Raw genomic sequence first — 13,231 nt, 5'->3', positions numbered from 1 at the left:
TCGTTGACTTTAAACGGAGACGAACATGTTTTTTTTTCTCTCGAATATATCATTGGAATTTTTATACAGAAAACAACATATTTTTCACACTTGATAATGAACAAGTGACATAACACTTTCTTTTAACCGAAATGTTTTTACACCAACATCAAGAAAATTGAAAATTTGGGAACAGAATTTTATTTGAAGAAGGTGTCATCATTTGACGTTCGAATTGAGCTGTTGATAGACCGCCCTCGCTATGGGTTCTTCCCCTCTTTTCGTGGGTGATTTTGACATTTTGGTCATGTGGACTAAATGATAGTCCTATATTGTATCTCTTTTCTGTCAATTAATACATTTCAATTATGTTGCTGATCAGTTTGAAATTTGGTTCCTCGTGGTGATTCGTTTACAATTCTTATCAAGCTTCAGAGATACTTTTCTGGAAGTTCGGTATTTATTCATGAAATGATCTTAGTTTTTTTAAGTGCTACAGTATCAGTAAAACTGTTCTTAACTTGTTCTTGGTATATTAACACACACTCGAAGCCTTTTGTTCTTATATAGTTTGTTTCTATAAAAAAACGTGACCATTTGTATATTGCGTTTTCTTCATCAGCAATTTTGTCTTTGTACTCTTTTGGGTGCTAAAGATATTTGACAATTTGCGAGACTTCCTTTTTCTAATAATTGTTCTTAGTTTTAGAAGTAGCTTTATTACACCCCTGTCTCACAGCCCCGGTGGAACTTTTTTCCTCAGTGGGGATAAAAAATCCTATTGAAACCCCAATGGGGATAGAAATTCTACTGTTCCAAAGTTGAAGAATCCAGTGGGGATGGGTTTGGAGTAGAATTTGTAAACATTGAATAGGGATAAAATCAAAATCAATTTCCAAATAGGGCTGAAATTTCAGAGTATCTTCCCACCGGGGACGAAATTTTGTTAAAATTTCCAGTGGGGCCTGGGTCAATCTAGAATGCTTTCTGTTTTTATTGCGCTCAAAAAAGGGCAAGGAGCAAATGATATAGTTCTTATAAAAAACAATGTAATTTGTATTACGTCTCTACCTTTAACGGATGCAAACTTATCCCATAAGATGGAGACCATATATTTGAAACTGTATAAAATGTATCATGAATCCAAAAGAGCTCTCCACAGCAGGCAGATTCTCATTTATACATCATATTTTAATTAAATACCAACTTTCTATTCAAAAGGTGAAGGGATTGCATTCTGAGATTTTCTATTTATCACCACATTGAATCCAACTTTCATATTCTGCTGATCATTTAGAATTTCGTCAAATGAATGTTTTCCTTGTTTTCATGATTTCTAAACTTATTACCTCAGTACTGGAACAATCTTTAGCGAGCTTCAGTAGGAATTCAGTCGGAAAACTCCATGTTTCTTGTCTTGCGAGTCTTGTCTTTCGAAAGGGTTTAGATATTATATGGTGCATATATATTTTTACCTGAAACTCTTTTCTTTGTTTTTTTTAAGTTGAAAATATTTCGAACATGAAAAAGTTGAAAAATTGATAACCAAATGGACTAGCGTGAAAGAAAGCAGCAATCGATCCAACGTAAACCGATTACCCAGCACTGACGAAGTGATATCCCGATTTTCCATTTTGGGATTCTTTTGAATGGATCGGGTGATCGATTTTCGGAGACCGGATTCATCGACCAAACAAAATGTGGAAACAAAATTATCAAAGACGTCACGTATTTTCTTCACACTCAACATTATTCAAGGTATCCTTTCATATACGAAGCTCATAATCTAGACTGGAGTCGTTTATGTACAGTAGTCTGGATGTTATGCAATAGTAAGATAATTTTTACGGGGTAATATCAGTCTGTATAAACAATTTTTTCCTTTCATTTTTTTTGCTTATTTTTTACTATGTCTGAATTAGTCGTCTAGCTAGACTACTAATAATCCAGATGTAGAGGCTGATGTAGAAATACGTTAAAGGCATACGGCACTTGAATAGACTTGTTATATAGTCCGGCAGTTTAGCCTGCAGAAAGCACCGTAATAATTTTTGTTATAAGAAGCCATATTAGAGTAATCTCAGCAGCCCATGGCAAAAAAAGTGCTGTTCGATGACTCCAAAGTTTTTAAGTTTCGCTGAGTTTTGCATTGCCTGGATATTCATATTCATTTTAGAAAAAACAAAATTTACCTTAACCATATAAAGTTCTAAAATTATAGAGCTTGGTCCCACTAGAAAATGAAAGTCCAAACCCATGTTTCCAAAATTTTCCTAGCCAACCCAGGGCAGCAAAGCAGAAATTAATAAAAAGCTGCCTTACAAGATCTAAAACCATTTAAAACATCCAAAGATTACACCAGAGACGCAGAGTCCATAAACAAGTTTGCATGCATCATCATGACCAGCCATGTTTTCTTGGGAAATGAACTTGCCTCTGTTTTCTTCTTTTTCATGTTTTCATGTAACAGAAAGCTAGCAAGTGGAGGATTATCCTATTTTTGTTACAGAATTGCTCCGCGCCATCGGTCCTTCCGTCTTTAGCGAAGTGAGCGCAAGAGCAAGCGGACTGCATTCTCATATGGAGAATGCAAATCGCTCTAGGGAGACCAGGCTGTAGACCAGAACATAAAATATCAAAAACTAGACTGTGAAATAGTTTACAGCCTGGGTATCCAGGCTAAGTTCAGCATTGTAGATTGCAACCTTTTTTTCTCAACTGGGGCATAGTAGATTTACGAGAAAAAAGTTGCCACGTTACGTAATCAAGAAACAAATCTTTGTCCCATGTTTTCAAATATTACGTTATTATAGCTGAAACAGGTTTACAATCCATAGAGTTGATGAAAACAACTTTTGACAATATTATACGAAAGACTAATGGTTTCATGTTGATAAGATAATTGAATCAGCAAGACTCAATAAATATGGCGCGATTTCTACTACCTTTTATCCATTTATAAATATCAATACAACAAAGGCTTACTGACGATCCTGAGATTTTTCCTCGGATTTTTCGATCAAATTGTTTTGTATAATGTATGTTCGCTGTGCGATTTTGAATTAATCATGGCTATTAAATTTACGCCCTCATTTTTGGAAGGTTAGATCCCTGGGTTTTTCGTCGAACTTTCAGAGACTTGGATTTTCGAAAAATACGGGATGTATTTTGCCAAAGGAGCGACTTCAGCTCCAAACCAATTCATAAACGAGTTTCACTACAAAAGCGAGTTTACAGTGCAGTGCGCAACTTTCCCAACCGTTTTATTGTTCCTACGTTTATTGAACCTACCTCGGAGCTCGGAGGTCCTTTAAATTAACCTTTGTCCGTCTGTTCGTCCGTCTGTCTGTTACCAGCTTTTCTCGAGATTGGCTCATTAGATTTTTCTGATTTTTCGCACAAAGGTGCAAAATAGTGATGTCCAAAATGTGATGGAGCCTGATTTTCGAAAAAAAAATTTTCCGGCCGAAAATTCCAGAAATATGCCTGAAAAACCGGTCTTTTGGCATTTTCTCGAGATATCATCATTAGTTTTTTCCGATTTCTTGCACAAAGATGCGTATTAGCAATGTCCAAAACATTTTCGAGTCCGATTTTTGAGAAAAATATGCCGGAAATCGCCGTTTTTGCAGATTTTCATTGAACTTTTTCTTTATATTTGTTCGTTTCGCTCAAAAACATTATTGATAACAATGCACACCATCAAGCATGATTCTATTGTCAATAAAATTGATTTTTGAAATCGGAATTATCTAAAAATCACCGCAACAGCCGATTATCGCCGGAAAAACGGTTTTTCTTGAATTCGTTGAACTGTACTTAATATTTTTTCATGAAATTTTTACTTTCACTTTAGCGAGCGATAACTTCTAACTCTGTCTGAGTGTGAATTGTCCAACTATTGGCAAACATGATAATAGTCAAATTTGAATTCTTTCTTACAGTATTGGCGGTTGGGAGCATACAAACGACCATGATGCTTTTGGGCGATTTCAAGGGCGTGGCAGAGGGCGTAAGTGAAAATTCGAGTTAAAACTTTAATAGTCCTACTATCTTGTTTAAATGCATAGTAAAATTCTTTATTTTCTGAATCCCTGCGGCTTCTGTATCTATTTTTTCTAATTTATCTCTTAATACATTTGAACGATCAAAACACTAGTTTTATACACCGAAAGCTTGAATTTTCTACTAAAATTATACCTAATTCGCGAAACTTTATGCTCGCGAAAATTTTTTTTTGTCGAATTCGCGAAAGTAAATGTTTCTACTTAAGGATCTCGTTATTTGTAGTCCACAGGCTATCCCTTGAGTTTCCTTGAAGCAGAGATGTATTATCTTTTTCTGAATCCGTCTTCATCTTTATGATTTTAGGGTATGGGACCTGGTCGAAAAGTATACATGGCTTTGTTTTGTTTTGGCGTTTTATATTCTTGTTTCTTGTGCTTATTTGCGGTAAGTTTATTTTCCATTCTTAGGATCTTTTGTTGTGAGAGTCTTTCACTGATATATAACCATGAACAAGTTAACGCTTACATTGAACTTGAAAGACATCAGATAGTGATGCTTGGCAGACGAGATGTCGAACATTGAACATTATATATGAAAACATCGTCCATTGAAAAATCGTTCAGTCGGATTTTTCAAAACACCACGGTCAAGCTCGTGAAGATATTTCCCGTACTTTTGAAGAAAGAAACATATCCTCTACCTACCGTTTGCTACACATCATTTTTAAACAAGAGAAAGAACAGCTTTCTCCTTTTGGCGCCGCGCAAGCACAAATTTTCGAGAAATTCTTTTGGTTTTCAGCTTTGGTAACATATAGGCACGCCAGGCCACAAATTCCTAATACTTGATCAAATTTAACTGATTTTATGAACATCGATCTGTTTGGTTAAATTTGTGTCTGATCGTTTTATAGAATATTTTTAATTAATTAGAAAGAATGTTCTGACGTTGCAAATTTTTTCAGGTTCGAAATGAAAACTTTCTGGAAGTGGTTGCATTTGTGATTCAAAATTTCGCGTACATTGTTTACAGTTTTGTTCAAGGTAAGATTTTGGCATTTAATTTCAAATTGACCGTACTAGACCCAGCAGTCCTATTCAATTCATTTTGGCTTCTGCCATTTCGAACTCGAACAATAAGTCTTTTTTGTTGGGATTACTGGAATATTTTGAATATAGAGATTATATTATGAGATCCCCCTTCACAGGTATTTGGAATTTTTTAGAAGTAATGGGGGTAAAAATCGTAAATGTAAGGAATTAGTGACGGAATTATCGAAAATGTAATATACCTTTCGACACGTTACTCACCAGGGTTTTTCTCCTTTCAGTTTATCACATCAGTTATAAAAAATATCACGGATTGGCTATGAAGATAGATAAAAAGCTCGGCATCTTGGTTATCGTGAATGTAAGTGAAAATTTTTTTTCCCCATTTTCTACTGGCTGGTAGCCTAATATGCCCCCTTATACTAGATAATTTCAGATTAAGAAAATAACGAACAGAATAGAATTAATCTTTACAGATAGAGTCCAATCATTTGGGTAACTCAATCGGTTGAACATTTCTCTTGCAATCAAAGAGTTGTGCAAGAGTTGTGCGGATTCGATCGCCAGTCACTGTCAACTCAACAAATGAGTACCATAACTCGGGTGATCTGATCTAAGTAACTGGGAGCTGAAATTAGGTGTGGCACTCCACCCCAGCATGCGATCTTTGAGGTCAGATAGTGCTACTAGAAAAACTCTACCGACAGCCACCGAATGGATATTCTTAGCTACTAATTATTTTTATTGTAAGCCTCTGTCCCCTTTCCAACGGTTTAGCAGTGAGTGCGTACGAATTCTTTTTCTGCGTGATGTATATATACTAATTGAGGACTGGAAACTGACGGTAGTACTTACCATGGGTGAATAAATGTAAACTTAGTGATCCCTTTATAATATAATTTATTTCATTAGATTGACGCAATTAGACTTGTTAACCTCACATCTGTTTTCGTTTTCACATTTTCAGTGCGTCGTATTAATCATGTTGAACATCATCTTCACATATCTCGCTCACCAACTCTTCATCGAGTATGGCTGGAAAATTTATAAACGCGTTCGATTCAACGTCCGATTAAGAGGTCTGTATTACACATTGTTTATTTCTTCTGAACGGGTTTTTATTTTTAATTTTCTTCAAGCAGATACTCTATTCTTTACCATTTTGGATTTTCAATACACATTTGGATACATATATACATACATCATCTGGATTTGTTATTTTTTGGACAATTTTAAGCCTAAAAAGTCCTCATAAACTGAGTTCTAATAAAAAAGTATATTACTGAATGAATGGATTTGTTGAACGTATCTAGAGTTTCAAGCAAGTATTCGTTTGCGAAAATTTTCAAATGATCAAGTTTTTATAAACACAATAGCACAATAGCGAGTTTATGTATTTGCACTTTTGAGGACGGTAGAGTGGCTGAAACGATTCGGAAAAACTCATAGTTCTGACCCGCAAAATCTAGGACGGTAAAAGTGCTGATTTTCCGTCGTCTTTAGTCAGTCAAGATATAAACAAATTAGAACCTTACCGTCTCCGTTGCAGAAAAACACACATAAACTCGGTAATAAGTCTAATCGGTAATCATACAACCGCATTAGAATCTTTTAACATTATTTTTCTTTTTTCATTTTCAGCTGGTTATCATTATTATGAGCTTGTAATTTGTTTAATGAAAATGACCCTCATGTTTGTGGTAAGAATTTATCGTCTTTTTGAAAAGTAATTATCGCTCGCAATAAGAAAGAATATTTTGATATCTCGCCTTATCATAGTCCATATAAAAATCTCTTGAAGGCTAATGTTGCAACTTTTTAAGCACGTTTTTCTTCGTTTTTAACAAAATTGGGATTGGATTATAATTTAATCACGTGATCAAAAATTGGTCAAAACAAACTAATTTCTCAACGTAAGCTCCAGGCCGGGGCTTTTCAATACATATTCAACTATTTAGCAACCGAATGGAAGGGTGTTATAATCTTCTATTTATAAATACTCCATTCGATAGAAACTTTTACTTCACAGACAATATCATATATCACTTTTCCGCTCTCTATTTTCAGACCATGTTTTCGATCTGTTTAAACCAGACCATCTTACGAGATTTTCCAACCAGCGTGAATTATATCATTAGTATATGTTTCATACCAATCACACTGTTCATGTGTTTACTTGCTGTTTACGGAGTAAGTATTATACAAAAAGTAAGCAAATATAGGTATTGTTAGTATGATTTAGCAATCTGAAGGGTCTGAGGTAACTTGAGGTAGCACTTGAGATTCGGAAAGCTTTCAGAAAAATCAAATTGTCTATGTACAATTTTATGGTAATATACAAAGACACGATCTTGTACCCAGAGCCACTTCTTGGTTATATTGATGGACCTCCCCTGAGCACTATCAGAATCATAAAAACGCTAACTAAGAAACTGGGTTCAAGTTTGAAAATGCTGTAATGGTCACATTTCTCTCGATTTTCAGATTCGGAAAGAGATCAAATTCATCATGGTGATTTTTCTCATCACACTTCTTACTGGGATCGGATTGAATGGATATGAGGTTTACAGGTAGAGGATCTTTCTGTTTTAATGATTATCAATTGATTATCAATCTATCTTGTTTGTAAACAGACTCGAAATCTACGGAAATCTCAAAATTCATTTCTGTAGAGGGTCTGTTGCCATTGTCTGTTCACCATTTGAGATTTCTCGAATGAAGTGCACTGTATGTATACGCGAGCTATGCTCTGATACAGAGTACAATCTATCACACAGGTTGTCCTATCAAACAATGCACTTCGAAACGACCATTTGCGACTTTTCATCTGATAGCCCTTGATGACGCTGAAAACAGACTTTAGTCTAATCACAATATGGTTTCCTGCTTATAATCCATTTAATTAGTTTACCTAATGTTAATTTGACCATTCCACAAAGAATGTTATTATATTTTGTTTGTCACCTACAAATCATCTTGTTCACCCATAGTGTTGGCAAAAAGACGTGCAAATATTGTGAAGCTTTTTATGCCAATCAAACGACTGACATCCCTGAAGAAGTTATCCTGCATGTCGTGTATTTAGGTAAAGGTCATAGATTTATAAAGCCCGAAGGGCTAGATGTCGTGCTTTGGCTGAAAAGTGTGCCAAGATTAGGTAGGAAATCCTACCTAGGTCACGTGACATTACAATAGAATTTCAGCGCTTGACCATAATTAGAAGCTTCGCGGGTTTTCGAAAAGAATAGCAGCAATATTTTTTGGGATATTCACTTTTTTTTTCTTGGAAGAGCTTAAAGCACAACATCTAGCCCTCCGGGCTTCACAGAAATCTGTGGTAAAGGTTGTGCGTGAATTAGATTGATTTAAGACCTCCTATTTTGACGCATCTTACTCTACTTATCTCTGTAAGAAACAAATACTGGTAATTGATTCCAACCACATTCACGAGTTCTTTGTAATTCGCTCCTAAGTTGTTCTCGTAGAGTGTTACAATCATGGTTGAGATATATAGAGATTTTTGGGAATTTTCGGTATTTAAACTTCGTGCGAGAACGGCGATTTCGGCATTTTACACTTTTTTTCATTTGATACTTTGATTTTCAAGGGGTAAAGTGCTTTCAGGCTATTTATTATTCTCAGCAATATGGCAACAATTTATTTTTGAACTTTTGGATCCTGAGACCCTGAATTCCTAAATCCTCGGTCTAATCTCGCTTCTCTATAAGTTTGCTGGAAATTCCCTTTTCTCTCAAATATTATGAGCATGGTTGTAGCACTTAATCTGAAGAATACAATTAGAACTAGACATCTTAGGCACATTGAATATCTTTACCGTATCGTCAAGTAAGAATGCATAATATTTAGCTGGTCATTGACTATTATCTTGGCTTTTCAGCCACAAAAACTTTTTTGAATCAACCTTAAATCTCTGAAACTTCTTTATCTGTCTCTTGCAGCATCAGTCGCTCTGGTAATGTTCTTCTTGCTATCCCTGGCAACCCTCAAAGTCATCTCCAACTTTGGCATCGGATTAAAGAGTCATTGTAAGTAATAGTTTATGACTTTTTACAATTTACGATAAAGGTTTTATACCAAGAAACAACTGAAGTAAACTTGACAAAGAACCTGTATAAAAACATCAAAATGGGCTTTTCCAGAGAAAATTTGAATATGGGGGGGGGTGGAGGATATAACATTTTTTGGAAATTTACCCCCTGGAAATAGTGACCGGACAGCAGGTCTAACCCCCCGGACAAGATTTAGTTGACCCCCTGGACATTCAAAACTACCCCCAATTAGAGCGAAATTACCCCAAAACAGAGCATATTTGGAAGAGCGCAATGTAACCATAGGGAAGTGATAAATCAAATCAAAAAGAATACTCTTTAATAAACTTAAAGGTTATCTTTCATTCTTTTTCTTATGTATTCAAAATTATTCTCCTCTCGTTATTTTCAGTCGAGGGACAGCAAACGAGTTCAACCATTTTAGCCATGGGTTTCCCAAGAGGACTGGTACGATCGTTATTCTCAAGTTCCATGTCCAAAGCTGATAGCATCTCCTCAGATCTTCCAGACATCACCAGAGATAATATCATCATAAATACTTCTTCGGCGAGGGATTCTTTGAATTCAACCGATTCCGCCATTTTGGGGCAGGGTGACAAAAGGCGGCATTCCTCCACGAATTCAACAGTAAGTGATATTTCGATAGAATTCAATGACTCAGAAAACAATAATAAATCAAAATTGAGTGTACCAAATGCTGGTGATTTTGTGAAATCGAATTCAATGCCAGATCGGTTAAGTAACGAGCAACGTCCAAGTGTCATCGAACGAATATCGAAACAAGCATCGAATCGATTACATAAATTATATTATCGAACCATATCGGTTGAAAGTGAGCACGATCTTTGTGGATGTTGCTTTTGGAGGAAAAGGGAATCTGTCAATTCTTTCGGTGTGTCTATAGACGTTAATGATGATACCTTATCAAACATTTTGTCAAGATATAGAGTCCGATCTGACTCGACAAGCAGTGGTATGGAGTTCTATAATCCGAACTTTTTACCGAAATCGTCATCGCAAAATTCTGACTTTTCCACAGCAGGATTTAGTGAACAACATACTTCAAATTTCAAAGATACTTTTGTTATGCGACCCATGGGTAGAGTGCAAAATGGCGGAAAATTTCGCCGAGCGTCCGAATTTCGAAACGGAGTATCCGATATAGTGAGTGACGTCATTATTGAGGAGATTGAGGAAATTCCACGACCAGTAACCCTTGTTCGGCACGGTAAAGCCAAATCTGTAGAGACAGTTTTCAATATCGGTACACATGCTTCTTCAAGTATTCAATCGTCTTCATCTGAGATGCTAGACATTCTAGACCTGGTCAATGCAGAAAGACGGCCTTCAAAGAGTAAGGTAAAACCGAAACGAAAACGATCAAAATCGTTGAGCTCGATCAAAGATTTGTATTCGAAAAGATGATTTAATATACCCACTGTTTAAAGTTCTTATATCAAAATTCAAAAACTATTATTTGCACATTTAGTAAATTTGAAAACTAATAAAATCGATTAGAAGTAAGTTCTGGTAATTTGAATATATCCTTAACTCTAACAAGCTTTCTTGTCCTTTCAGTTAAGAATGGCTCATAAACCATTATTTCAATAACTCGACCAAATTTGTGATCTTCATGGTTTTCGAGTTTTCGAGACTCCACTGTGCATTGGCGCTTATCAATAACTGAATATTTTAGCCTAGTGAAATCAAACTCCCTTCATTGATTTATCTACTTTAGGTTTGAAAATATCTCATTTGTTAAGCTATTTTTCCAGTTCTTCCGTTCTATTATGATTCGATTCAAAATATCATTGTAAATTTTTATCGTAATTTTGTATCAAGTTTATAAATATAAATTATTTTGTTACTGAAAAAAGATGTTTTATATTTTAAATTTTTTATAATATTTTATTATTTATTGCTAAGTATTTTAATCAAATAAAACTACATGTATATTAGTATTTCAAACTGATGCAATTTGATGCCTATAGTTCGGGTGAGACGAGGCGTTTCTAAAGTTTGAATAATTGGGGAGACAGCAAACCCCTCCAATTACGTCACGGCAGGGTCCTGTTCTTATTTGTATGTACCAGACACTTAGTTCACATTTAATGGCACTGATACTTTTCACAAAAGGTCCAAGTCTATCGGTAAAATACTTGTGCATTCTAACCTAAGAAGACTCCATTTTACCTGAAATATCCGGAAAAAGGAAGCTTTTAACCACAAATTCTCTTCTAGAAGAAAGTTCATCCTAGGGCAATCTCGTAACCAGAGCCACTTGATCACTTTTCTATTTAACTGATGAATATGATACAATCTCTTTTCGTGAGCGAAATTTTATTCGATATTCGCGAGAAAAAGTCAATTCTTAAAAGGCAAAATGTACTCAATAAAGTATAAAAAGTATAAGGATAAAATTTTTCAGTTCCAGAGCTTTGTCCTTTTTGAAAAACACAATCCACTTTCATACTCTGTTTATTTGAAATTCTCATCCTGAGTATCTTTGTTTGTAATTGTTATTAATCGTTGACATAAAAACAAATAGCTACAGGCTAATACAAGTCAACCTATTTACAACTTATATAGTTCTTAAATGAAGCTGACACCGCAATGTACATTTTACATATTCCGACATATTCTACACGGACATGACGTTGGTTCCCAATGCTTAATTTTATCTTTAACTTTAAATTCCTTAAGGTCATTAAGATGTCGAAGTTCTTGGGGAAATAATTTCCATATTTTTGGGCCTTGATAAGATAGAGACTCCTCACCGTGGAACACTGTTCTGATGTTTCTAGGTTTGAAAAACATTTGATGTCGTGTATTCGTAGACCTTTCATTATGAACAAATATTCCATAATTTAGCTTTGAAATGTTTGATTTGTATTTGAATAGCTCTGTTGCCAGAAGCTGAATATTACGATGGTGGTTAGTTACTGAACTGTCTTTCTCTAGAAGTTCTTCAAAACTCAAATTTTCTTCAGGGAAGAATAGACTTAAACATTGTTCATGTAAATGGTTTATCTTATTTTCTAAGCGGCGGCTATATGAAACATCCAAATTAACAGACAATAGTTAAACTGACTTTTGAAAAATGCTTTCATTAGTTTTTGTCGTTTAGCTTGATTCATATGAGGGACTATTCTCGCTAGAGCACTTATCGACTTATCTTTTGACTTGCCTTTTTACAGCGTTGTTCGATGTAATTTTCGAATGTGAGATGGTTGTCAAAAGTCATTCCTGATATCTTATTTGGTTGCTATTTGAAACCCGCTGATCTTGAATTGCCATACTTAATTCATTATCGATGCTGTTAGCAATGAATGAATTCGGTTTTCTCGGCATTTCCTTTCATTAGATTATGTGATAACCATTCAAATATAATGGAGGCAGATGTATTTAGTTCTTTACAACGATCACAAAATCCTGTCGAATTTGAATTCTATCAAAAGTTACCATTTTTGTCTCCAAAGCTGTTTCTGAGACAGACTTATTTATGTATTAACGTTTTGGATGTTTTGGATTAATTATTAACGTATGGATGTTTAGCGAACTTTTGGAAAAATAATGTTTGTACAATAATAAAAAGGTTTCGAGGAAAAAATCGGGATCAATCACTCGAGGCGATAGCATAAAGGATTTCATCTCGTAATGTTAGATCGTGATAGGATGTTTGCTTCTTTCTTTCAGTCACTTAAATTAGACCATTCCATTTTATATCCATACAGGGGGTGGACGAACATTTCCAGATGGTAATCGAAGAAATATTTCCAGTGTTTTTTTTTTCTTTTTGCCATTTTTCAAGGGGTATCCTCACATTTTCAATAATTTTTTTTGACTTGTAGAAGTTCATCCGCCCCACTGTATGGTTTTTAATGGAACAGCCCAATGGGTATGAAAATTGAAAGTATAATACGAGGAAGTGTAAATACAACACAATGAAAACAAAAGTTAATTTAAAAATAACATTCGTAAATGTCTAGTATTATTTCTTTCTTAATTTACTTGGAATATAATAATTAAATGATATTATTGAAAAAGAGTATCAAAATTTTAAACAACAAACTGTCAAATAGAATAAACATATTGACTTTTACAATACTATAAATACACAACTTT

The 13,231-nt window shown here is 34.8% G+C and overlaps 1 protein-coding gene across 1 annotated transcript; it reads left to right on the top strand.

Annotated features, from left to right (window-relative positions):
- The first annotated feature begins 1,479 nt into the window (after window positions 1-1,479).
- On the top strand, window positions 1,480-10,636 carry LOC136799535 (uncharacterized). Its single transcript, XM_067056254.1, has 12 exons — window positions 1,480-1,737; window positions 3,924-3,991; window positions 4,351-4,431; window positions 4,952-5,030; window positions 5,318-5,397; window positions 6,004-6,115; window positions 6,678-6,736; window positions 7,104-7,226; window positions 7,521-7,606; window positions 8,027-8,121; window positions 8,996-9,082; window positions 9,498-10,636. The coding sequence occupies exons 1-12, from the start codon at window positions 1,629-1,631 to the stop codon at window positions 10,529-10,531; spliced, it is 2,013 nt and encodes a 670-aa protein (XP_066912355.1). The 5' UTR covers window positions 1,480-1,628; the 3' UTR covers window positions 10,532-10,636.
- The last annotated feature ends 2,595 nt before the right edge of the window (window positions 10,637-13,231 follow it).

Source organism: Clytia hemisphaerica, unplaced genomic scaffold, assembly GCF_902728285.1.
Source record: "Clytia hemisphaerica strain Z4C2 unplaced genomic scaffold, Clytia hemisphaerica genome assembly, whole genome shotgun sequence".
NCBI lineage: Eukaryota > Metazoa > Cnidaria > Hydrozoa > Leptothecata > Clytiidae > Clytia > Clytia hemisphaerica.
Note: the sequence above shows the minus strand (reverse complement) of the source record. Positions and strands in the feature narration are given on the sequence as shown.

Coding starts and splice junctions, on each gene's coding strand:
- LOC136799535 (XM_067056254.1), top strand. CDS start 1,629: ATGGATCGGGTGATCGATTTTCGGAGACCGGATTCATCGACCAAACAA. Junction 1,738..3,923: donor CACACTCAACATTATTCAAG/GTATCCTTTCAT, acceptor TCTTTCTTACAG/TATTGGCGGTTGGGAGCATA. Junction 6,737..7,103: donor AAATGACCCTCATGTTTGTG/GTAAGAATTTAT, acceptor CTCTATTTTCAG/ACCATGTTTTCGATCTGTTT.